The following is a 25,169-nucleotide window of genomic DNA, read 5'->3' as shown; positions in this document are numbered from 1 at the left end:
CCGCGACGGCGACTGGACACAGCCGCGCCATCCACGGATGCGCCACACGCCCCATCGGAGCGGTGTGGCGGACATGCTGCTGCATTTCATAAGCCAATGTATCGTTTGTGCACGTGCATGTGTGACAAGACTCTGGGGAAATTATGAGGATCAGATCTATACTGCGGGGATGGACAGAATCAGACGAGAGGAGAGAGGCGCTGATGAGCAGAAGCACAGGCGCGCCCCCCCCCAGCTGGGCGCCACACCGCGTCCAGTTCCTCGTTCCCGCCAAACAAGTCGATCCTGAAGATAGAGTCATTCAGACAGCAGGATTTCAAAAGGCCTTTCTGAAACTCAAGGTTCACTTGTTGCTCTCAGAGAGCCCACTTTTCTTCTTTTTTCTACCTATTAGTACACCACTGGACTCTAATGCAGTGGTTCTCAACCTTTTTTCAGTAATGTGAAATATGTTTACAGCCAAGTACCCCCCAACCAGCGCAATGCATTTTTGGTTTGAACAAACATCAGCGCCATCATTGTCTGATTTAGAATATAATATATACAATCAGTTCATGGACTTACATTTATATTGAATTGAATATTTATGAAATAACTACTGTTTGTAAAAGGATTTTTTCATGGATACTAATTTTAAATATATTTTGTTTTATCTCGCGTACCCCCTGGAGTGCCTTCATGAACCCCCAGGGGTACACGTACCCCTATTTGAGAACCGCTGATCTAATCATTTTAAAAACATCTTTTTTGACAACCAAAATCAAAACTGGAAAAAAAAGGATACTTGGGAGGAGACATGGAGTTTAGTCTCGGCTCTTTTACTGTTACAGGAAAAAAGTTAACCTCTCGACCTGTTGCATCATCTATTGAGCGTACAGGCAGAGACGAAGAGCCGCGTCTCCAAAGAAGCTGCTGCCGCTTCAGACCTTATGGACCTCCTTTAAAACTTATATTGTAGCCCAGCTGGATATTTTTCCAAAAACATATTCACGTCGGGGCCCCGACGGCACTCGCCTCCGTTCGTGGGATCCTTCTGGGTCTCAATTATGAGCCCCGAAAAGAAAAGAAAAAGAGAAAAGAATGTAATCTCACAGTTCTTTCTGAGCCTGTGGAAGACTGAAGTAAATCACGGCATAATCACCGCGAGCAGCGATTAACATCCTTTTAAAAAAACGCTGTTTTACATTCTGCTTCCTTTTGCTGTTTCCATAACAACCATGAAGGCATGGAAAGGATGAGCTCTATAACCTTCAGGACTCAATGCCAACAATGAAACACACACACGCACACACAACCCCATATACACATATGCATCTGTCTGCTCACACACACATATACACATATGCATCCATCTGCTCACACACACACATGCATCTGTCTGCTCACCCGCACACACACATACACACACACACACACACACACACACACACATGCTCAAACCCCTAGATGCCATATTTGTAAAAAAAAAAAACTCAAAACAAAATGCTGTAGCACGGAGGAGTGGGCCGGGAAATGAAACGACTCAGCGAGGCGGCACCCTGCTATAAACCTAATCTCCAGATTATTCCCTCTATCCTCAATGATAATCAATCATCTGGATCAGTTCAGACAGGATATCCCATTAGACGCCTACGCATCATCTCATTACCCCCCCCCCCCCCCCTCCACACACACACACACACACAGAGACTGCTTATTCCGCTCACAAGTTCTAACTCCGCGTCTGTCTCCCCTCTCGCTCATAAACACACAACAAGATGGAGCAATTCCCGGCGCTGCGTCTGCCGCGCTCGACACAGCGGCGGGAATTGCTTGAGCGATTACGACCCCGACCGATTCTCCTCAGGATCTCCGTGATGGAGAGGGGGCCCGAGCGGCCCACTTTGAAACAAAAAGGACACCGTGGGGGAGGACAGCCGGTGTTGCATGTGTTTCTATGGATACTAATTAGCTCTTTAAAAGAGGATGTTCCTTCTTTCTTTTTGTTGGGAGAACATGCCAACACACCCTGTACCGCTTTACACTCATAGACCTTCCCTGGCTGAAGCTTTGTTCATGGGTTCCTGCATGTCACTGCACCGTTCTTCGCTGTAATCTCAATACTAAACTAAGAAGACCAATTCAAACTAAGATGTTATGACTTTCGTGCGTCATTTCCTGCAAGAAGAAGACATCAATTAGCTTAATTTGCAAAGAAAATAAATCGTTTTTGGTGTGAGCACAACTTAGAAAATAAAAAGTGAACAAAAAACATGGCGGAGGAAGAGGGTGGAGGAGGATGAGCATCTCACTACATCTGAACAGCAGGATCAGGAGATTTTGGGGTATTTTAGAAGATGTGGGTGCTCCAGATTTACAGCTATTTAATTCACTGGAATCTATGAAGAAAAAAGTTGTTTTAATACATTTATATTGTAGCATTATTTCTCTTTGACAAATTGAACTTAATATATTTTGTATATGGTTTTTCCAATTAAATTTGAGTTGAATTTAAATGTTTGAATCTTTTTTTTCTGTTCTGAAATATACAGAATACATGATCTGCACTGCCATTAATAAATCTCTAAGTTTTATGATCGTTTCCTTACTTCTATCCACTCAAACCAACCGCCCCGTTCTAATAAACCCAAACGCTGACAAGGAGACCCTTAAATATGTGAGAACCAGCCAAAATCCCGTCGCTTCGCTAATGGGAAGTCCAAAACCTTCAACTCGAGGACAGATGTACACACGCACATGTGCACGTACTGCATGTGCACACACACACACTGACAGGTCTCCGGCACCCACTGGGTTAATATATAAGAACACGCTTGAACCTACGAAAAAGAAGACAATTACACACATCTGCAGGTCGTTAAGTCTAATCACACAGTGCACAGAGAGCCTGCAGCTCATTGGCCCGCACTCCACACTAATATGTCGCCGGGGCTGGAAACAACATGCAGCGCTTACTGCTACTGTCATCATAATGAGAATAATCAGCAGGGGAGGAGGGGGGATCTTCTCCAACAAAGCCTCATTGTCTGAGGGTTTAATACAGAGGGAACCATGATGCAACAGTTGTCAAATAACTCCCCCTTTCTTCCTTTTTTATGCAGCGGCATCAAATGACTTTATTAGGGTCCGAGCGACTGTCACGGGGAGTCCTCGTGGAAATCGTTTTCAAATGATCTTTATTTAAAGTATCGAAAAAAGATAAAGAAGGCGTCCGGAAGTTTGAATACATTTACAATACACCTCCACGTGCCTCTGCTTCCTCCTGAGATCATTTCAAACATAATAATGTTGAAAACAGAAAAATGTGAACGGAAAATAAGACCACAAAAACATTACATTTTAATCGATGTACTTACACAACTCACAACGAGTCATGATTTACTGAAAGGGGACATATTTTGTTAATTTTTTTATCTTTTGAATGTAATGGATTTATGAATATGATGCCTTAGTATATACAGGTTTGAACTTTGTAAATGTCTCTCTTGATGGGACTTCATTTATGACGTGCATGTTACATGGCACGATCATCTTGATATCATTGCGATAGTCACTCTCTGTAGGTATTTAATTGTGTGAATTTCCGCGTGTGTCGTAATCGGAGCTTCGCTGTGCTCTGTTGACGTAGCCGGGCTGAGCGTACATACTATAGTGCACATGAGCGTGCCCCACTGGCCTGCTCATGGCCGCCGGCGTCGTCATGGACTACCACTTCAAACCGACTCCCACTTGTGTTCATACCTCGTATAGATGCCGTCCAGCACGCCCAGGCGGGCCTCAGAGGCCGGGACGTAGGAGCCCATCTGAGCCAGAACACAGATCAGGGCCACCTGGCGGATGTAGGAGCTCTTACCCCCCATATTAGGACCAGTGATTATCATCGTTCTCCTGCCATCGCCCTGTGAGGAGAGGAGAGGAGAATAACAGTGACAAAGACAGAAGGCGATGAGACAAACAGAATAAGATATTTGCATGCTGTCCTGCAGAGCTGAGGAGGTGGGTGGATTGAAAGCTTGGCTCCTCTTCCCATTGGCTCGTGCTTCTGTTGCAAAATTAACCTACACACCCACTGAGCGAGGAAGTGTGTGCGGTGCCATGCAAGAGTCCGGATGAGTGTGCGTGTGTTTGTGTTTGTGCTGTTACACATTTGTTTCAGAGCTCAATGAGAAACAAACGACCCGAGTGTTTCGGCTCAACTTGTGGTTCAACGCACTCTGAATGAGCCTGTGTGTGTGTGTGTGTGTGTGTGTAGGTGTGTGTAGGTGTGTGTGTGTGTGTGTGTGTGTGTGTACCTGTAGCTCGGTGAGGTTGGGCACATACTGGCTGTGCTCTCCCATCAGTAAGTCGATGGCCGGGTGTCTGCCGTCCCGGATCATAATCTGACGCCGAGCGTCACACACCTCCGGCCTGGACACAGAACACACACAAACACATATTGTGCAATGCGTTTAGAATTTGACAGTCCTATATTGCAAATCTATACCAATAGAAACAATTTATAAAAATCTAATAAAAAACAATTTGCCTGATCAGAAAAATAAAATGAAACACTATATGAATCAATCATTATAACTTGAAAATACAAATAAAACACCTCAAATCTGATTGACAACAAGATCCAAATAAATCAATAAACGGTGAAACTTGTTGCTATTTATACTGCCCTGTAATACAATTTGCATTTTTCTTTGCCAGAATACACAATTGGTCGATATTTTACAATAATATTCATTGGCCAGGCTTTTAATAAATATACGAAATCAAAAAAACTCAAACACAAACTTGGAAGCCGGCTTTACTTCAAGGAATAGTTTGGGAAATACGCTTGTTGAATATTTAATTTATTAAATATTAAATATTAATATTTAAGTTATAAGAGAAGACCGGCGCAGTAATTTCCTGAAAACATACATCAAACAACTCAAGAAATAGCCCGACACACACGGCGACCCAGTTAGACGACAACAGGTTTTTACTCTTCACAGCTTCAGACAGACATTTCCCAGCTACCCGTCTCTATGCTAAGCTAACCGGCTGGAGCTTTGTGATTAGCCTACAGACATGAGTGGTATTGGTCTTATTGTCTAGCTATTGGCAAGCGCATGTATTGCACTAATATTATTAATAATAATAATATTTACACAGAAAAGAAGTAGAGACTTTAGGAGAGCAAAGGCAAAACAGAAGACAGTGATTTAAAGAGGAGCAATAAAAAGAGACTGCAGTACAAAGTCGTGGATGGATGTGAAGCGATAATAATTAATGGACAATAGAAAGGTGTGTGTGTGTGTGTGTGTGTGTGTGTGTGTGTGTGTGTGTGTGTGTGTGTGATATTGGCATTTTGGCTGAACACGCTGCTGAGCCCGGTGCACACTCCCACACACAGCCTGTCTGAGACTATAGGACACGACACAGGACACCCACACACACGCATTATATCACACACACACACACACACACACACACACACACACATAGACACACACAAAATATTGTGCGGAAACACACGCACCAATATTTACGATTATCGTGAGAGGACATCACCTGCAATAGTCCCCTTGCTTAGCCACCTCAGCCAATGAAAAGAGACAGTCCATGGTTGCTAGGTGACTAATAGCCCTTTTCATGGTGTGATAGTGGTCCCCAAACTGACTGCGGAGAGAGAGAGAGAGAGGGGGGGGGGGAGGGGGGAGAAAAAGATTGTGAAGTGTAAATTAGACCAAAAGAGACGAGTAAAGCCGAGAGCCGAGCATCTCTCTGAAAGAGAGGCCGACATGGTTTCAGACGTTTTCCATTTGAGTTCATGATCAGCTGTTTGTGTGTAAGTGTGTGTGTGTGTGTGTGTGTGTGTGTGTGTGAGTGTCATACTCCAGAAAATGGGTCCACTCCGTCTGGCAGTCCAGCTGCAGCTGCTCCCGGAGCTGCAGCAGCGTCTTGTAGCGCTCCGCCAGGAAGGGAGAATGATACCTGCTGACCGCCTTGGTGCTGAGGGGGGGGGGGGGGGGGGGGATACGTCACAATATACTGAGCTTCAATAATTACTGAGACGTCTCTTCTTGGCTCCAGTCGCCTTAAACCGAAGCCACTCGTCCGTGTGTTCGGCATTTATTGACTTTTTAAAAGTTTTATTGAACCAATCGCTGCCTGAAGATTTAAATGATCCTGGAGAGGAGTCGAGAGCAGTTCACAGCTTCTCATGGAACGCGGCCTCCAGGCGCGTGGCTTTCGATTTCCTGGGCTGTGAGTTTATCAGAGTTCTTACGACTGAAAGCAGCTGCACCATGAAACAAGGTGAAGGAGAACAGTGAGAAGGAAACTAAAGAGTGAAGTCGAGGGCCGTAAAACCAAAAGTGCAGCTTTAAACATTATAGGATTAGCTTAGTCACCACATTATCTTGTAGTGTAGTTTAAAATAGTGATATTGCTTTGGTTGCTTGCAGTTAAATACATTTTTGCCGTTGTATTTTGGTCGTTTTATGTCGGGATTTATTTTGATTTTGACTTTTTGCTCCAACTGCCTTCGTTTGAGGGTTTGCTGTTGTCATAGAAACACACAGCGAGTATGAAAGGTGGTGCAAACCATTCAGAAACGTGTACTTTTCATGGCCGTGATGTATCCTATCACCATTTTATTATGAAAAAGGCAGAAACGAAAATTCAATACTAATTTGCCACCTCCCGTGTCTTGGAGACAACGACGAACATTTAACACTCCACAAAACACCTTTCAGGGGAAAAAAATACATTTCCTCAGAATGATGCAGCTAAATCTCAGATGAACCTTCTTTGACTAGAACCGCCTCGCAGTTTAACGCCTCATTTCATCCCATTAGATATTTGGGTGGAATTTACATAATTAGCATATGGATTCTTGAGTTAATTAGCAACCTTTGACAATCAAATTCTAATAAATTCTTCTTAATCTTTGAGTGGATGTTTGTGTCCGGTGTGAAGAAAATTCCCTCCAGGTGTTTCTGCGCTGGTTCAATGGGATTGTTTTGGATTGTTTTTTATTGGATTTTGGGGCAAAACCAGGTTTGTGACACACGTCTTGTTCAGTGAGATAATCTTCTCAAGTGAACACCACTGTTGTGTTTTTTTAAGCGTGTGTTCAATCAGAGGAGACGTTTTGTGGTCTCAATTAGCCGATTGTTAGCAGCCGGACAAGCTAAAAATTCAATAAAAGGTGTTTTTACTGGCGTATTACATATATCGTATATTAGTATAAGTTAAATCTCTTTAGCTTGTGTTGACCACAGACATCATTCAAATCGCTGACTCATTTCCTGATTTGGGTTTTCGATCCAGAAATGATGTTCGACCATTTCAGAGGTGAGAATTAACCCCACGGAGCAACTTTTAGTGCCCCCATCATGTCATTTTAGAAAATCTGATAGAAGTTTCTATGTGTGTGTGTGTGTGTGAGCTCACCTGCCAATTTTGACCCAGTCGGGTGGAACAGTGGACGACAGCGAGTTCTTCACCTCAATCAGAAACTGAGGGCAGAGGAGAAACAGGTGGAAGAAAAGGAAGAGGAAGACTTTAATAAGACGGGAGAGGACGGACAACACAATGTGTCACTTTTGATTAAAACTGACACACACCGATACGGAGCGCACACACTCAGACATCAGATCGCCGCCGTGACCCGAATCAGGTTGTCAACTCCCCCCTCAACCCGTCTTTCACCCTCAGCCTCAAACACACACACACACACACACACAGTCGGTACCTCCTGTCCAGAGACGGTGGTGTAGTCCAGCGCCGGGGCCTTCAGCGTCCGCCGGATGTCTTTGCGATGGTCTTGGATCTGGCCGACGACACTCTGGATCTGCTCCCTTCTTTTCCGAAGCAACGGGAAGCCGGACAGGTCTGAGAACAGCTCCGTCTTATTGCCCGCCCTGTGCAGACACACAGAGAGCAGAGTCACGGGGACAGACATAGGACACAGGGCACATGACACAGGACACAGGCCATAGGACACAGGACACAGGCCATAGGACACAGGGTACAGAACACAGGACACAGGCCATAGGACACAGGACACAGGGTACAGAACACAGGACACATAACACAGGACACAGGGTACAGAACACAGGACACATGGCACAGGACACAGGACACAGGGCACAGGGCACAGAACACAGGACACAGAACACAGGACATGGAGTTTTCTGATATTCAACATGCACCACCAGTGTGTGTGTGTGTGTGTGTGTGTGTGTGTGTGTGTGTGTGTGTGTGTTCACAATAAAGTTCTAATCATACAGCAATACAGAAAAAAAAAGAGTCGATAAATTTCAAGCTCTGATGGGCACACTGGCTGGTTCTTATAAAGTCTTCTATCATTGCTAAAATAAAATATGTGGGTTCTGGAGTGTTTGAGAAAATGTGGGGGCCATTTCATAATTAGTTTTACTTTTTAAAGGCTAAATCAGTTGAATTTAGCTAAAAAAAAATACAGATCAATAGTGTAATCTGAGTCTCAGTTCTGCATACAGACTCCGCTGAGTGTAAACAAAAAGCAATTGAGATGACAAAACATTGACTTGATTGACCACATCCTCTAGTAATAAACAATAATGACCACTCAAAATCTATGACGATGACATTTCGGAGTAAATCTGCTTCCACAATGAATCACCAGTTAATCAAGGTGTCTAGAGAGAGCTGCGTGCTCGGATTGTTAGATACTGTTTTTACGCCCCCCCCCCTCTCTCTCTCTCTCACACACTGCTGCATACTCACTTGGCGGCCCGCTCATCGAGCACCTCGAGGTGGCTGTGGGCCGGAGCCAGCAGGTCCGGCGTGTCCAACAAGAGGCTTCGGAGGAGGGCGGAGCCGATCTGGGACTGGACCGCCGGGAGCAAGGCCCGCAGTTCACTTCCCAGTCGAGAAAGGCTGCTGACAATGAGGTAGAACTCCTGCGTGGAGGACTGGAACGCACAAAGATAGCGGTCTGCAAACCAGCGAGATCACATCCCTAAAGCTCTCGGCAGCGCCCGCTTTAACAGCGACCATCCCCCGCAGCGCTCTGAGAGACGTCCGCTCATTAAGTCTGGAGGTCTTCACGACGTAGCACCGAGAAAAATAAACCAAGAGACGTGAGAAAAAGTTTTTAAAAAGACCTATTTGAAAGTAAATGCAAACAATAATGACAATATTCTGCTTTTCAGACCAAATTCTGAGTATCTTCGACCAAGAGTCATGCAGCACTGTGGTGCTCTGCATCACTCACCGTCTTCTTGTCAACACAGTTAGAACACTATAAATATGAATGTATATTTACATTGCTCTCTTATTTGTATCACCATAATTTATTTATTGTCTTTTGTAGAAGAACACTTCATGTTTCATTTTTAGTACAGTGTTGCAGTCGTTGCTTAAGAATATCAAAGTTGCTGAGGATCACATGGACAAATCCAATCATCTTTTCTCTTCTTGTAAATTGTGTGGAAGCGGAGGTTGCCGCCCGGTCGTTCCGTATCACGCCACTTAATAAGCCCCGGACACTTTTTCGCGGTCCAATCGAACGCATTTGATTTCAATCCCCTATGTAACTGAAGGAGAAGTTAATGCACAATAACCAGCGCCGGCTATAGAGACCGTTTCTCTTCAGCTGGGTGAAAGTGCCTCGGATGAGGGCCGATATCGAAGAGTAGATCGACTTCAACTTGTCGCCGAGTCATGAAAGGTTAATGAGAGTCGCACTTTGGTTTACGGCATTAATCAAATGCTGCCGCTTTAACGGTCCCCCATGTCGGCGGCCCCTGGGAGCCTCTCTCATGAACCCAGACAGACAGGGCCTGCAGCCTGTGAGCGCGCCCTTCCTCCCATTATGTCAATGGAGCCGCAGAGACACAGGCCATTACACAGAGGCACATTCATCAACAGATGGGCATAAAGACAATTAAGTGCCTGCGTGTGTGTGTGTGTGTGTATATGTGTGTGTGTGTATATGTGTGTGTGTATATGTGTGTGTATATGTGTGTGTTCACTGACATTTGACTGTTGTCCTTTAACAATATATGAAGGAGTCAGAAAGTTGAACATAAGCTCAGACCAGAAGGCCTTTCTCATCTCCGTACAACACACACACACACACACACACACACACACATGGAGCCTAGTTCTGACATTTCATAACTGGGTCCAATGGGAAATGAGATTCCGTCAGACAATCAGGTAAGTGCCACTGAAGCCACTGCTCCCTGTTGTTAATCAAGAAGCACGCCACATGTGAGACACATTGACACAGAGACAGAGAAACAGAGAGACAGAGAGAGAAAGGGAAATTGTCTTGTTTTTCATTTTTATGTAAAACAGCAAGAAATAGGAGCTTTTCTTTCCCTGCTTTTGTCAAATATTTTGTCGTTTTGACAATTATTTCCCAGCAATTTTCTCCTCTCACTACTACGCCCACGGACCTCATTTTAGGATGGTGAGTGAAGAAAAACAACAACAAATATATAAGAATGCGCGTGTGTGTGTGTGTGTGTGCCCTTTCTTTAATTTTGCTTTTCACCTTCTTGTGGTATATGCTGCAGACGCCTCTCTCCAGGTCGGGCAGACGCGCCAACAGGGATTTGACGGCATTCAAAGTGAGCGAGTCCGACTCGAGGATCTCCTGCACGGCGTCCTGCCTCTCCGAGATGGACCTGTGTTGGTCGAGACAGAAGAGAGAAAAGACCTTCAGGTGGTAGATGAGGCAACGAGTCAAAGAAACTGTTCAATCTGCTAAATAGATTTTCTTTTTACGAGCGCTGAATTGGACCCGATTGAAAAGGCGCTGTGCGTTTTGAACTCGGGGCAAATATCTGGCTGATTAGTTTATTCATAAATCCTGTGACGGGCTGAGGCAGCCGTCCAGCCATGAAGGGAGTGATGACGTCGCTATCTAGAATATGTTGAATTTCTTCAGTTTAAGATTCTTTTCTTCCACTTTTGTTTCCAGTGTCTTTCGGCTACGATCTGTATTCCTGCAATATTAAGTCAAGCCTCATGTGCCGCTGCACCGCGTGTCTTGGAATTAATGTCCCTGCGTGTAATCTGGGTTATATTTGGCGTTGACATTCTGTCGAGCAGCCATCTGTATAATCTGATAGCAGCGCCCAATCCGCAGCTCTAATCCCTGCACTGTGGGAGGGAGGGGGACGGACGGGGACACACACACACACACACACACACACACACACACACACACACACACACACACACACACACACACACACACACACACACACACACACACACACACACACACACACACACACACACACACACACACACACACACACACACACACTCTGCAGGGAAGGAGAAATGAAACAATATTACAAACATAAAACTGAGAGGCTGTTTGTACCAGAGCTGCTGTCAGTTTCAACATTTATCATTTTTTACAAAGCAATCTGAGAAACCCAAATGCTGAAACCCGGAGAAGGAAGCCGGGCCCGTTCTGCTCGGCACCGACGTGCACTGCTTCACCAAAGGTCAGGAGGGCATCCTGTACTCACCGCGGGTCTGTGAGGGGCCGGCTCACCCACTTCCTCATCAGTCTCCTCCCGAACGGAGTGCGAGTGTGATCCAACACCCACAGCAGACTGCCCCTCGCACCGCCATCTGTCTGTCATCGAAAGAGCGCACACAAAACACAGCTCAGAGTCCACTCACAGAACGGGGGTTGGGGCGGATGATGTAATCATTTCAAGGAGGCGAGCTGGATCGACGGAGGCCGCGAGGAGTCAGGTGAGGAGGTTCGAACTGAGCCTGAACTCCGTGTGACGAACACGACCGCGGCAGCAGCGAAGTCGTGCCGGACTTTTGAGCCCGTCGCCCACGCCAGCCCGACTCGTCGCCGAGCATCTTCTCGCGATCGGAAAGAAATGACGGTTCAACTCGACCGTTACGATTCCTCCACGGTCCGCCGCGCGACCACGGCTCCAGGAGTGATCTCCTGAACGGACGCAACGGACGTGTACCGGAAACAAAGTCCTGACCAGCATGTGTGAAACGGGAAGGCGAGCGTCGACCCGGTGAGCCACACGACACCTGTAGCCGTGGAACAGAGGAGAGGATGAAGCAGGGCCGTCTTCTCCGACAGGGACGTGAACAAATGCTCACGTTCGAGGTGCTGAACTCCTAAACCTGGACTAAACCCTCACGACGTGCACGTCATTAGCCCGAGCAGCAGGCTTCAGACTGGACTCGGATATTTTCCCGCCGCAGCATCTGTACACCATCTGCAAACATAAGCCCGACTCGCCAGCAAAGACATTAAAATTAGACAAGGAACGAGATCAAAGGTCAAGCGACATCGGCTCGCCAACGTGTTCCCGATGACGACGCCGGCACGGAGCAGGCGTGACGATTACCGTCTGAATTTAGCGCGTTGGCACACGAGTGCTGTAAAGTGTCCTCAATGGTGCGGGTATCTATTCTATTGGTTCTTTGGCACGAAATGACCCAGTGCAGCTGAGGCTCATGGGAGTTTTATATTTCTCAAAGTATTGGACAAAACGATGGTTTCACATAGCGACGGTAGCGAGAGGGGACGTCAACGTTCCGCGCCACATTTCCCAGCAATAGACCAAGAGCCCGTACAAATGTCCGCCTCACGGTGGTTTAACCCTCCTGTTACCTTTAGGGTCAATTTGACCCCATTCACTGTTTAATGTCGGTGTTCTTTGGGGTCAATTTGACCCCAGGCTGTTTTTCACTGTGTCAAACATATAAGAAATATCAACTTTTTTTATATATTTAAAGGGCTATTTAGGTCGTCAACAAACAAACATAAAGAACCTCACACTTAAACTTGGGAAACAATATTAATTCTAATAATTTCCTGGAGGTTTTAATTGCTGGGGTCAAATTGACCCCGAGGGTAAAATATGTCAGTAAATATAAAGGTAACAGGAGGGTTAAAAGGACAGCGCTCCAACGCACCGGGACTCAGAGAGCTGAGGAACATGAAATACAACCAGCCGCCGTTACCTGATTGTTGAGGATCTCCAGGTTCCGGAGCGTGGCGGCGCCGAGGTTCATGCCCTCCGACTCGCAGGACAGCCGCTGGAACGAGCTGCGCGTGAACACAGAGTCGGATCAAAACACAGCCGCAGAAGCAAATGGTCATTGTCGCGATTCACGGGGAAAACAATGTGCCGACCGGAGATTATGAACATGGCAAAGTCAATTCTGTGACAGAAAAGTGTTCCCGTCAACGCCGAGGTCGGCTGGAATGGTTTTACGCTGAGAAAAGCAAGTCGACTATAAGTTGTGGTAGATATAGAAGTAGTAAAACAACCACATGTGGTTTCAGGGCTGCAAGATAGGATAACTTTCACAATCTGAACACGGTTTATCTTTTCTCATTTTTTACTGGAGCTTATTCTATAATAGAAAACAACACGCATCAACTAGCGACGACACTGGATAATTACACTTGCAGCTTGTGTTGCTGTGTGTGCGTGTATGTGTGTGTGACTTACTTTTAATGGTTTTTAGTACTTACTTTTAATATCATGCATTAGTTTACTTTTAATGTACTGTAGCTTCGTATTGTGTGTATTTTGTGTTCTTCTTAGCACATGTAGTGTGTCTTATTCTGTTTGTTATTGTTTTATGTTAGTTATTGTGTTATGTTTGTTATTGTTTTATGTTTGTTGTTGTTTTATGTTTGTTATGGTCTGTCAAGGGACGACAGATGCAAATAAACTGAAGCTACAATCTGGTACAGTGCATCATATGGAGAGATTTATGTTTTAACTGTACATGATCCCTTTTGAATAAAGATAATAATAATAAATGTGTGTGTGTGTGTGTACCTTTCGCTCCTAAGAACTCTTTCCAAGTTGAATTCTTGGAGGTACTGGATGAGCGGCCCCAGGCAGCAGATCACTGGGCTCTCCAAGGACGCGACGATCGACAGCGAGCGAGAGCCTGGAGGACGCAGACGCAAGAGATGAACCACAGGGGCCCCACACCTTGGTGTGTGTGTGTGTGTGTGTGTGTGTGTGTGTGTGTGTGTCTGAAGGGACAGACACACCTTTCTCCGAGGCGTGGCAGTAGAACTCGGTGGCCGTGTTCATCGCGGTGGCGAACTCGAACTGAGCGCCGTCCCTCCTCTCGACTCTCACTCGGTCATCGGCCTGAGCGCTGCGGGGGGGAACAACATGGCGGCAGCGTTGAGTCGGGGTGCCGGTGGCGCTTGTGACGGACGGAACGAGGAAAAAAAGGGAAACGCGACGTCCCGTATCTGATCTTTCTCCTGACTGGGAGAAAGAAAAAGAAAAAACACCATGAGACACAGCAGCTCTGCGTGTTCCAGTCGTCCTTTTGTTCAACTAGAGTCACACACACACACACACACACACACAGCCGCTTTCAAGGATGCTTTTGCTTTGTCCGCTCGGTTGTTGCCAGGGCAACTATGGCAAACACGTGGCTCTGAAGCATTTATTCTTTTTATTCCGTTTCCTAATGCTCATGCGTGCGCACACACACACACACACACACACACACACACACACACACACACACACACACACACACACACACACACACACACACACACACACACACACACACACACACACACACACACACACACACACACACATATATATATATAGAAATAGAAGCATCTTCATCATCTCTCACTAGTCAGACTGACAGCAAAGACTTTATATAAACGTGATCAATGGAGCGCATATTGTGCCAGTGGCTCAAATGTGACCATTAATCATGTAACCAGTCGATCCCACCGTGTTATGAGCTTTACCAGCACAGAGGCAATCGGTGGTATTGATCCGGTGGAGAGAAGGGTGCAGTGGAGCATTACTGCAGGACCCAGCACATTGTGAACCTGCGTTTCGGAAGTCTGGTTCAGGTAACCAGCAGAAATCAACTGAAACCCAAACTAACACAATGAAGGCGAATGTATTTTTTAAAAATGTGTATTATTATTAGCGCAATGAAATGACATCGTCTAGAAAACGGCTCGACAGACACACTGGGAGTTAACTTTGGGAGTTTGAATGCTCACAATGACCACGACGCTAACGGTTGCCAACGAGCGCCAAACGCAAAGCACAGCCGAGTTCGACCAGAACGTCTGGTCGATCGGCTGCCGTTTGGTCAGTTTTGTACTAAATGGCGGCGCTGGGTGAAGAGTCAAAGAGGATCACCGGCGTGATTAGGATTCGTCCTCTGGGGATCACGAACGCCTCCAATAGCCGTCGAGACGCTTCAGTCTGGACTAAAGTGGTGAACCCAACGACACAAATCTAAAGCACGGCAGTTACTGGTGGGAGAAGCCTTTCATGTTCAAACGCCGTGAGCACGTTTAAGTCCATTCACCTGGACTGTAGTGGGAGGAGCCCCGTAGAACTCAGAAGTTAGAAAAATGTGTTTCCTTTTTTTCTTCACTTGGTTTTAGTTTGTCTCTGCAGATGTGATGGGGTGGGTGGGTGCCCCCCACCCCGCAACTCTCAGAGCACTGTGATGGGGATAATCAATCAAAAGCAGGAGGGTTAAAGGTTAAAACGGAGATGTTGCGATCCAGAGAGCAGAGGTTAATGTGCACAGCAGATTAAGGCGCTCGATTAGCAGTGAGTGTGTCTGTTTAAACGTTCACACAAACACACACACAAACACACACACACACAAACAGTATTTGGGTGTTTGTGTGGATCTATCCTCACACATGAGTCATGACTACTGTCCAATGTACCCAGGACGTAATCTTAAAGGTTCAAGAGCGTCCGTCACCGACTTAAAATCCTTGGAACCAGAACATTTGTGTCGACAGCGTCCGTCAGCGAGAGCTTTCTTTTTTATTTTCTGGAGGCTCTACTCTCCGTCACTGCTCTGATCCCGACTCCCGGCTGTGGATGCGTAAAGCAACGAGCGCCGCACCTCGCTGCCACCGAGGGACTCATTACCTGCCGCACCATGGACACACACACACACACACACACACACACACAGTTGCCAGGGGGCCCGCCCCCGTCAGCCCCGACCCCTTAGAGACACGCAGGCGAACGTTTTAAACGCTCACCTGGGTGGCTCCTGTGCTGAACTGACGGAGCTGCCGTGTATTTGCGTGAACCGGGGGAGTCTCGTCTCCGGTGAGCGCGACGCGAGAGACGGCGCTGCTCAAACCGGTCAAACACAATAATTGGGCTGGCCTTTACAGCTCCATCTCCGCTGTAATCGCTCAACACGGACGGCAGAGAAGCGAGAGAGGAATGAATACAAATGAAGAAAAAATGTCCCTGAACTCAATTTAAAGACATTGTGTGTGTGTGTGTGTGTGTGTGGGGGGGGGGGGCAACTGGTATATGAAAAGAAAAGGTAATGAGAAATGTGCCACGGAGACAAAAAGAGGCAGAAAGGGTGGCAGACATCTTTCCTGGTTATCCAACCATCTAAATCGAATCCTCTCGCTCGCCCACTCACTCACTTGCTGCCTCTCTCTTTTTCTCTTTCCTTTACAGAGCATAATGCAATCGCAGGCAGCCAGCCCCCCCTCCCCCCCACCAGTGTGAACACACTGGGTGCAGACTGGAAGGACGAGCGGAGTGGAGGCGGCAGGTGTTCAAACACCCGTCCAGCGGTACCAATGAACCAAAGGACGAGCTGTCCGGCCCGTTACTTTGGGTCGCGTGGTTCACACAGCGGCCTGCTCACATACTCAGCTATGGGCTTAAAAAAGGAACAGGGTCACAATTGTTTTTTCAAAACAACAACGCTCGTCGTGTTGGAGCAGAATGAACACATTTGGGAGTAAAAGGGCTGCATCCTGGGAAGATATCCACCTGGTTTGAGGAACCCGGAGGGCTGAAGCCTCATGTTAGCTTCAGCTTGCCACAGAGCAAGAACAGTGGATGTAGTGCCCCATCACTTACACTGGAAGCACATTAAAAACGATATATATTGAAAAAAAATATATAGTATTTTAACACCGACTGTTATTTTGTAAATTGAAAGTGTTGTCCGGCAAATTATATGTCCATTATAAAAGTAAGATACATTCTTATCCCCATATATATTTTGTTGTTGTTATATACATCTGACTTCCTAGTAGTTGCAGTTTGGAGAAAGAAGAAGAAAAGAAAACAATGGACTTCATTTCTTTGTCCCTGAGCAAAAAGCCTCACAACAACATTTATCAACACCAGACAACTCTTATTAACTTTATTAGTTTTTTTACTTACTCTTTTAAACATTTGACCAATGTATTAAATGTCATACATTATCTTCTATCTAATCTATTCATCTATATCTTAAATATTTCTCTGTAAAACAAATGCCATAAAAATATCTGTCAGTCTACAGACTTTTAAATTAACTACGCTCTGGCTGGACTCTCTCTAGCGCTGCAGTGGACCCCAGGGTGCTGGGTACATTAGCGGCGATATCTTGACTCAATCCCTCAGGATGAAAAAGACGAAACTCACAAACACACACCTTTGTGAACGCACGGAGAAGCAGACGGGATGTGTGCAGGCTGCCCCCTAGTGGCCTGGCAGCAGATTACCTGGCATTGGCGATGCTCTGGAGGAGTCTGTGGGTTTGCTCTGAGAGGTCAGAGGGCACCAGGATCTCCACGGGGTTAATCTTTAGGACACGACCTTCCAGCTCCGAGCGGGACTCGCCATCTGGGAAGCAGTCCAGCAACACGTCTCCTGTGCTGGGCTGAACCGCCTGCACACGCAAACACACACACACACACACACACACACGTGTGCGTCACATTCTTTCAATTCAAATCTTTCGCAATTTTGTTTCTATGAAATAAAAAAACTGTCACATTTCTTCCGTTAAGACGTTTTTTCCGATATAAAATGGTTCATTCCATGTCCCTTTAAATCTGATTCCGTCAAAGAGGTAGTAAAAAAAAAAAAAAGGGAAATAAGATTTTATAATTGAGTCTACTTTGAAAACAACAATGCACATGAAGATGCAATTAAATCTGCAACTAACACATATGAGTCAAGGATGAGTCATTATTTCTTTACAACCAGCTGTGGCCAACATTAACCTGTATATAATTACTGTAGCATGACTGTATATCAGGGCTGGTTGATATATTATAATACTATTATGTAATTTAGTGATGTTGTGTATTCAGATTATCTTGAAGGATCAAATTAAAAGAGCAATATATTTTTTGGGGCTAATCCAGTGGATTCAAGGGTTGGGATGCGTATTGATCTAAACAACCTCAGATGTTCACGGGAGGCTCAAATAATGGATTAACAAAATCTAATTTTTTTTGTCATAATCACCCAATCATTCCCCGCAGATGAGATTAACTACATGGAGATGATAACTCGAAATACACAGAAGTACAGAGTCAAAGCACAAAGCTGTGAATTGGAGTCATCACACTCACCACCAGCCCCACGGTGAGCTGCTTCTTGAGTTTGTCCCAGTTCTCACTGACACACAGCAGGAAGCTGTCTGGGGGGTCCGTCACCACGTCCCCACAGACCCCCCCCTCCACATCGCCCAGTCTGCAGACCGGGTTCACATCTCAGGGATGCTGTCAAGGCTTCTGACATGCAGCGAGAGGGGGGGGGGGGGGGGGGAGAGAGAGAGAGAGAGAGAGACAGGGAGATAGACAAACAGAGAGAGAGAGAGAGACAGAGAGATAGACAAACAGAGAGAGAGAGACTAGAAACAAAGAGAGACAGAGACAGACAAACAGATAGAGAAAGACAGAGAAAGATAGACAGAGAGAGATGGACAAACAGAGAGAGAGAGAGAGACTAGAAACAAAGAGAGACAGACAGACAGACACAGGTCCAAAAGGATACCCTCCCCCACCAGAGTGGACTTGGTGTACAGAGCACTCAGGTGACGAGAGAACAGAGCGTTCCTATTGGCCCCCGAGGCCTTGATGGCAGACGTCTCCGTCTGCTTGACCACACCGACCTACCAAAAAATGAAAGAATAAGAAAGACAACAAGGTCCAGATCAGCCGCACGATCAACAGCTTCTGAACACAGGGGGGGGAGGGGGGGGGGCACCTTGTGTCCGTGGGCCACGAGGCGTCTGACGTGCACAAACAAGCGGTGCGTGGGGATGCTGCACGTCATGAAGTTATGATCCAGGTGACAGAAGATATTCAGCTCCTTCGCGGCGATCTGTTCCCACACAAAGACGTCCACTGTGAGGATGTGGAACAGGTAACTGTGACATCCACACTCTCCTTCCACCAATGAAACACAATTTCACCCTGAAGATATCCACCGCTTGAGACACGAGGACACCGATGACATGTGAATGCGTCGACGTCCCTCAGCTCATCACCTCTGCGTCCTCCCCGAAGAACCGGTACTTGTATCCACACTCCACGGCCAGCAAGGCGTCCTGGTGCTGCTGCTTCAGCAGGACCACCTGCTGCTCCAGGGGGGTGTACGCGCTCTTCTTCGGGCGCCTGGGAGGGTTGCCGGAGTCTGACGGAGGACTCGCCATTGCACCCCTTCTTCCTCGACCCCGTCCTCCTCCTCCTCCTCCTCCTCCTGACTTGGCAAACTGAGACAAGCGGAAACCCTGCAACAGAAACACAATGTGCATAGAGAATCGTTTCAGCAGCAACGGTTTCCCACTCAAAGCAGAAATAAAAAACTCACCGAAATCGAGTTTTGATACAGTTTCCCTAAAATGTGTGTTTCAGACAGAATTGTGACCACAGTCTTTACGGACCATGGGCCTAAAGATCCTCAGACACGTTACTGATGATTTTACACCAGAACTTTTGTCTTGTCCTCCTCTACAAAGGCCGGAGGTCAGAGTCGGCTGCCACGGTGCTGCCTTGCTGATGGACACCCTCGCAGGGCAACATGTACTCTAAGGGAACATCTATACGTCGGGTACCTGTTCAGCCATCCCTGAACTCTCCTCGTCTTTGACCTCCTCGTCCTCATTCTCATCCTCCTCCTCCAGCTCATCTTCTGGATGTTGGAGGCTGATTTCATTGCCGGATTGATCTGTTCCGTCCCTGGGAGGCCGAGCGCCATCACCGCTGCCTCCTCCTTCTCCTCCTGCTCCTCCTCCTCCATCACAACAGATCCTACTGCTACTAGCACCATCCGTCTTCACTTCTCCTCTCCGAGCGACACCGGGCTCGGCCGAGCAGGTGAAACCTTTCAGCTTCTCCCGGGTGGAGGCGCAGAGGTCAACTGACCCCCGGTTCCTCGTTGGCACCGTCTCTGGGTTGAGAGGAGACATTGAGAATACAAAGAATTATAAACCAGAAGAAAGAGAATCACAAACGGGAATATTTTACTCTTTTTTCATTCATGGTTAATACCCAGATTCACCAGGGAAGATTAGCCTGCCATTGTGTGTCAGATCAGTCAAAACTCTACACAACCCAAATGCATCATGGGAAAAACCTCACACAGTCATTACTGCACATGCTGATCGTGATGCTGGTAAGGGGGGTGGAGTGTGGTGTCAGTCACCTTCAGTGCTGTGACGGGGTGCTGGCTCACAGTCCAAGTCCTCCTGCTGGTCTCGAACACAGAGCTTGGCTCGCTTTGTTGACAATCCCAACTCGCCATGATGATCGGGGGAAAGTTTCTTCTGCAGGACACACCGCAGGACGCGGGTCGGCGGTCAGAGTTAGGTTTAATATGTGTGTGTTTGATCCGCGCATGCGCACACCTCACCTTGCCTCTCCAGAGCTGGTGCCGAGCCGGGTTCTGGTTGACGGAGGCGCCGCCGCTCGGCCCCCCGAAGTACCTGCTGATGGAGGGCTGAGCGGTGCGGGACTTCTTTGCGGCCTTTGGCATGTTTTTACCTGCAGAAGTCCGTGCACGAGACACCAAAACAAGCTGTGCAGTGAGCGGCGTTGGGCTGCCCCGCGCTGTTTACAAAACACAGCGGCGCATGTGCTGAGGTCACTTGTGGCGCGCGAGTGACGCGGCTTAGCCTGCAGCCAATCAGAGCCCGAGACGGCTTCCGGTTGTGTTTCTTTTCCCCCCAACTCGATAATGCGGTGGGAGTATATTCAGAAAATAAACCAAGAGGTTTAAGAATATCGTCACACCTAACTGCACGTGTCACACACACCTGTTCACTTGTTGTTCTAATCTGAGAGATTCTCTCATACAACAGCATAGCGTATGTGTCTGTTCCCCCCTCCCAATAAAAGAGTGAACGCTGTCTCGAGGACAATGAGGTCACTTTCGGGTTGATGTTGTTCTAGGTCAGTCGGGACAAGGCTTTGTGAGGAAATGCAAATGCCCAAGTTTCAAATGAAGAAGTTGGGCTGAGAGAGACGCTCCAGTTCTTGACCGGTAAACAATCACTCCTCCTCCGCGATGCAGCTGTATGGAGCTCTGGTGCTGCTCCTGACTCTGTCTGCAGGTAAGAACAGCTTCCCTGAATAGTGACACTTTACAAATCATGGGCTTTTATTTAATGCTATATTACAACATTTGAAAATAAAGTGGTCTGAAGGTAAAAAAATATATATATTTTTTGGGGGAAATATGCATATTGACTATGATGGTTGACACCACATGTGGACAGCTACATTTGAGATAATACGTGTAAACATGTATTATTGTGTAAGAACGCATTTATGTAGTCGTCACTTGTTGGCCTTATTGTGGCAAGAAAGAGGAAATGCATTGCCCAACCAGGCCGCTCTGTGTGGGCTTCATCAGCCTTACAGCAACTCTTGGTCGTGTGACATTTCCCACCTCCCTGCGCTCAAAAGGCATCGACCAGACACTTTTTGCAAAACACCCACAACTCAACATAAACTGTGAGAAAAGAATAAATGTCAAAACTAATCCAAAGGTGAAGAAGAACCTGTGATGTGGGGCATGTCCTGACCTGATGTGCTCTGTGTCTCGTGTGCAGCATGTGGATTAAGATGTTACACATGCACAGCCAGCGACCCCAGAGACTGCACGGACACCAAGTTGTGTTCTGTCTTCTTCAACCGTTGTTTCTCTCTCAGAATAGACGGTAAGTGCTTCTGGCACATTTCTCGAGCTAATAGTTTATTGTATTTGTATTGTTTGATCGGCAGGGCCAATGGCCATATCTAAAGGCTCCTTTTCACCTGTAGTCCCCGGGCGAAGGCCACAGGTGCCGCATTCATACCCATCATGTGTTTCGTGACCTGGTTTTCCCATTTTTGCAGGTTTTGCCGTGGTTAACAAGGGCTGCCAAACCCGCTTAGTGTGTGTAGGTGCCATGAAATGCTGTGAAGGGGACTTGTGTAACAGCGCCACCCCAACTGGTCCCAGTGTCGTCCTCCTGCTCGTGTCTTCGGCCATGATCACGCTCTCTCTCTGAGGCTCTGGGATTTTGTTCTTTTCTTTGTGTCAACGCAGCACTTTTTTTCCTCTTTCCGATTTGTAAACTACAAAAACTGTTTCTAAGTGAGTGAGACGGCCTTTCGTTTGAATGTCAAACTTGTGGGACATTTGGTCTTCAAAGTCTAACAAAGTCTCTGGAAGTTGGAGCAGGGTGATGTGGCTCATGATTTATTTTGTGCTATATTAAATGAACTTATAGACATTTATTTTGAATAATGACAGGATGGACATAATTCTTAAGGGCTGTGGGAATTTTCAGTTGTATACTCTAATACTGGTACAAGAGACACAGTCGGTAACACACACAAAAATACTCTCAATAGATTTTCAGCTTTCAACTCAACTGTACAACACACTACACATGGTTCTCTCTCTAAGAATTGGACAGGAATCTAAGATAGTCATTTTGTTGCCATTCTGGTAGAATAGATACCCGCACACGTAAATCTATGCAAAGAACACTATAGCTTTAGCTTTAGGTCTCAGAGCACACATGATTCAGCAGGGAAAAACAAATTGGTACACAAAGCAGTACACCTGTGCACACCAGGTGGTAGAGCCCCCGCCTCCTGTTTACTACAGCAGTCAAGTACACAATGTAGACGGACAAACATCACATACAATAACGGATCGCCATAAGTGATATTTGATCAATTCATATTAAATAGAACTTTGAGGCGGATGAGGCTGGAGCCATCATTAATCAAAGATCCCCAAATCTATAATGGTAAAACAATCTAAAATTAACTATAGAACAAAGGGCTATCAGACAGGGACTGTCATAAAACATAGATCCCAAATTCTACATTAAATAACTTTGATTACAGTAAAACGCCCATATCAGACTATATGTACTATATCCTATGAAGACTATGCGCCGTTTGGATTTTCAGCACAAAACCACAGAAAATAATACATATTTTACAAACACTTTTTCTATTTAGTGAGTGAGACGTGTTTCATTTAAATGTTTAGTCTTCAGAGTCTTAACTTGTTTGGAGTATGCAGCTTTTTGTTTGTGTTTGTTTGTCGTTGAGTTGACAATAAATTTCTCTCACCTCTCCAGCGTTTCAAACCTTTTCTATATTCACTGGGTGCCGTCGTTCGCCCTCATTTTAAACTTAAATTAACATTTTTATTTTCAAGCGCATGTTTTTCACAAAACACCTGCTCGGGACGCCGTCAGTCCCCTAGAGTTATCTCACCAGTCAGGGGGAACCCTTGACCAGCTAGAGGAGAAGTCTTAGCTCCTTTGATTCACCCTCTGGGGACCATGATCAACATTTACAAACAATGATGGCAATCCTTTGCACAGTTGGAGAAATATTTGACTGAAATCAAAAAGTCCACAGCTGAGGTTTACATAACTCTCTTGGATAATGTACGATAAATGTGGTTAAGATAAAACCTGTGGTTTAGAACTGCAGTCTAAGTAAAGTTACTTTCACAGCTGAACTTCCTTAAAAAGGGGGAACATTATAAATATATATATATATATATATTGTGGTGGCTGCAGCATGATTACGCTCAGAGCGACAAATAAAGTATCTTGCCAAACATCACAACAAGTGTGCTCATTCCTTGGTGCTGGGGGCGGAAAACCCAGGGATTAATATATAGTTAAATTTATACATATGTATATATAAATATATATGTGTATAGATGCATATATGTTTATATATACATATATATGTATATATATGTATAGGCATACATACATATATATATACATATACAGGACTGTCTCAGAAAATTAGAATATTGTGATAAAGTTCTTTATTTTCTGTAATGCAATTAAAAAAACAAAAATGTCATGCATTCTGGATTCATTACAAATCAACTGAAATATTGCAAGCCTTTTATTCTTTTAATATTGCTGATTATGGCTTACAGCTTAAGAAAACTCTAAAATCCTATCTCATAAAATTTTAATATTTCCTCAGACCAAGTAAAAAAAAAGATTTATAACAGCTGAGTGTTTGTCAAGGCTCAGGAAACCCTTGCAGGTGTTTCGAGTTAATTAGACAATTCAAGTGATTTGTTTAATACCCTAATAGTATACTTTTTCATGATATTCTAATATTTAGAGATAGGATATTTGAGTTTTCTTAAGCTGTAAGCCATAATCAGCAATAAATCAGAATAAAAGGCGTGCAATATTTCAGTTGATTTGTAATGAATCCAGAATGCATGACATTTTTGTTTTTTTAATTGCATTACAGAAAATAAAGAACTTCATCACAATATTCTAATTTTCTGAGACAGTCCTGTATGTATATATATGTGTATATGTATAGGCATATATACATACATATATACATATATGTATGTATATATATATATGTATATGTATAGGCATACACATATATATATATATATATATATAAAGCCTGCAAGTCCCACAATGCACCACCAGCAGGCCAGTGCAGGTCGCTCCTTCCTTTAAGTTGTAACACCTGTGTACTAACAAGTTTTAAATGTTACCAGAAGCAGAAAGGATTTACTGTATGAGATATTATTACAGTCACTATTCAGAATCCATCAAATGCGGATGGAGATTCATTGTGTGTGTGTGTCCCGGTCCATTTTGGAGTCGATGGCAATGAGAAGGTGGATAAAGCAGAAAAAAAGACTTTGAAGACTGGGAGAAATATTGTTAATTTAAATATAAGTATAAGTCAGAAGTGTAAAGTGGTAGTTAGGGGCCAATCAAAAAGATATGTCAGAATGAATGGTAAAAAAATAAGCAAAGGAAGATATCTGTTAAATAATAAACCATTGGTTGAGAGTGCAGGATCTAGTGGACGAAATAGAAAAGAGGAG

General features: G+C 45.4%; 2 protein-coding genes across 2 annotated transcripts in view; one reads left to right on the top strand and one right to left on the bottom strand.

Moving 5' to 3' along the window:
• Positions 1-20,870, bottom strand: part of msh3 (mutS homolog 3 (E. coli)) — a 38,824-nt gene extending 17,954 nt beyond the window's left edge. The window contains exons 1-20 of the mRNA XM_056418403.1: positions 20,682-20,870; positions 20,475-20,595; positions 19,885-20,219; positions 19,318-19,560; positions 19,035-19,151; positions 18,822-18,939; positions 18,398-18,537; positions 17,540-17,706; positions 14,045-14,154; positions 13,824-13,938; positions 12,994-13,078; positions 11,517-11,626; positions 10,526-10,658; positions 8,749-8,936; positions 7,733-7,901; positions 7,432-7,496; positions 5,869-5,985; positions 5,545-5,652; positions 4,293-4,407; positions 3,742-3,899 (exon numbers count right to left, since the gene is read on the bottom strand). Of these exons, the coding sequence (XP_056274378.1) occupies positions 3,742-3,899; positions 4,293-4,407; positions 5,545-5,652; positions 5,869-5,985; positions 7,432-7,496; positions 7,733-7,901; positions 8,749-8,936; positions 10,526-10,658; positions 11,517-11,626; positions 12,994-13,078; positions 13,824-13,938; positions 14,045-14,154; positions 17,540-17,706; positions 18,398-18,537; positions 18,822-18,939; positions 19,035-19,151; positions 19,318-19,560; positions 19,885-20,219; positions 20,475-20,595; positions 20,682-20,804 (2,837 nt within the window). The 5' untranslated portion in view covers positions 20,805-20,870. The remainder of the gene's footprint in view (positions 1-3,741; positions 3,900-4,292; positions 4,408-5,544; positions 5,653-5,868; positions 5,986-7,431; positions 7,497-7,732; positions 7,902-8,748; positions 8,937-10,525; positions 10,659-11,516; positions 11,627-12,993; positions 13,079-13,823; positions 13,939-14,044; positions 14,155-17,539; positions 17,707-18,397; positions 18,538-18,821; positions 18,940-19,034; positions 19,152-19,317; positions 19,561-19,884; positions 20,220-20,474; positions 20,596-20,681) is intronic.
• A 196-nt stretch (positions 20,871-21,066) lies between these two features.
• On the top strand, positions 21,067-23,409 carry LOC130196945 (lymphocyte antigen 6G-like). The gene is made up of 3 exons (XM_056419388.1): positions 21,067-21,381; positions 21,883-21,990; positions 22,169-23,409. The coding sequence occupies exons 1-3, from the start codon at positions 21,336-21,338 to the stop codon at positions 22,321-22,323; spliced, it is 309 nt and encodes a 102-aa protein (XP_056275363.1). The 5' UTR covers positions 21,067-21,335; the 3' UTR covers positions 22,324-23,409.
• Positions 23,410-25,169: the final 1,760 nt, after the last annotated feature.

This window comes from Pseudoliparis swirei, chromosome 7, assembly GCF_029220125.1.
Source record: "Pseudoliparis swirei isolate HS2019 ecotype Mariana Trench chromosome 7, NWPU_hadal_v1, whole genome shotgun sequence".
Classification (NCBI taxonomy): domain Eukaryota; kingdom Metazoa; phylum Chordata; class Actinopteri; order Perciformes; family Liparidae; genus Pseudoliparis; species Pseudoliparis swirei.
The sequence above is the reverse complement of the archived record's forward strand: the minus strand, read 5'-3'. Positions and strand labels throughout refer to the sequence as shown.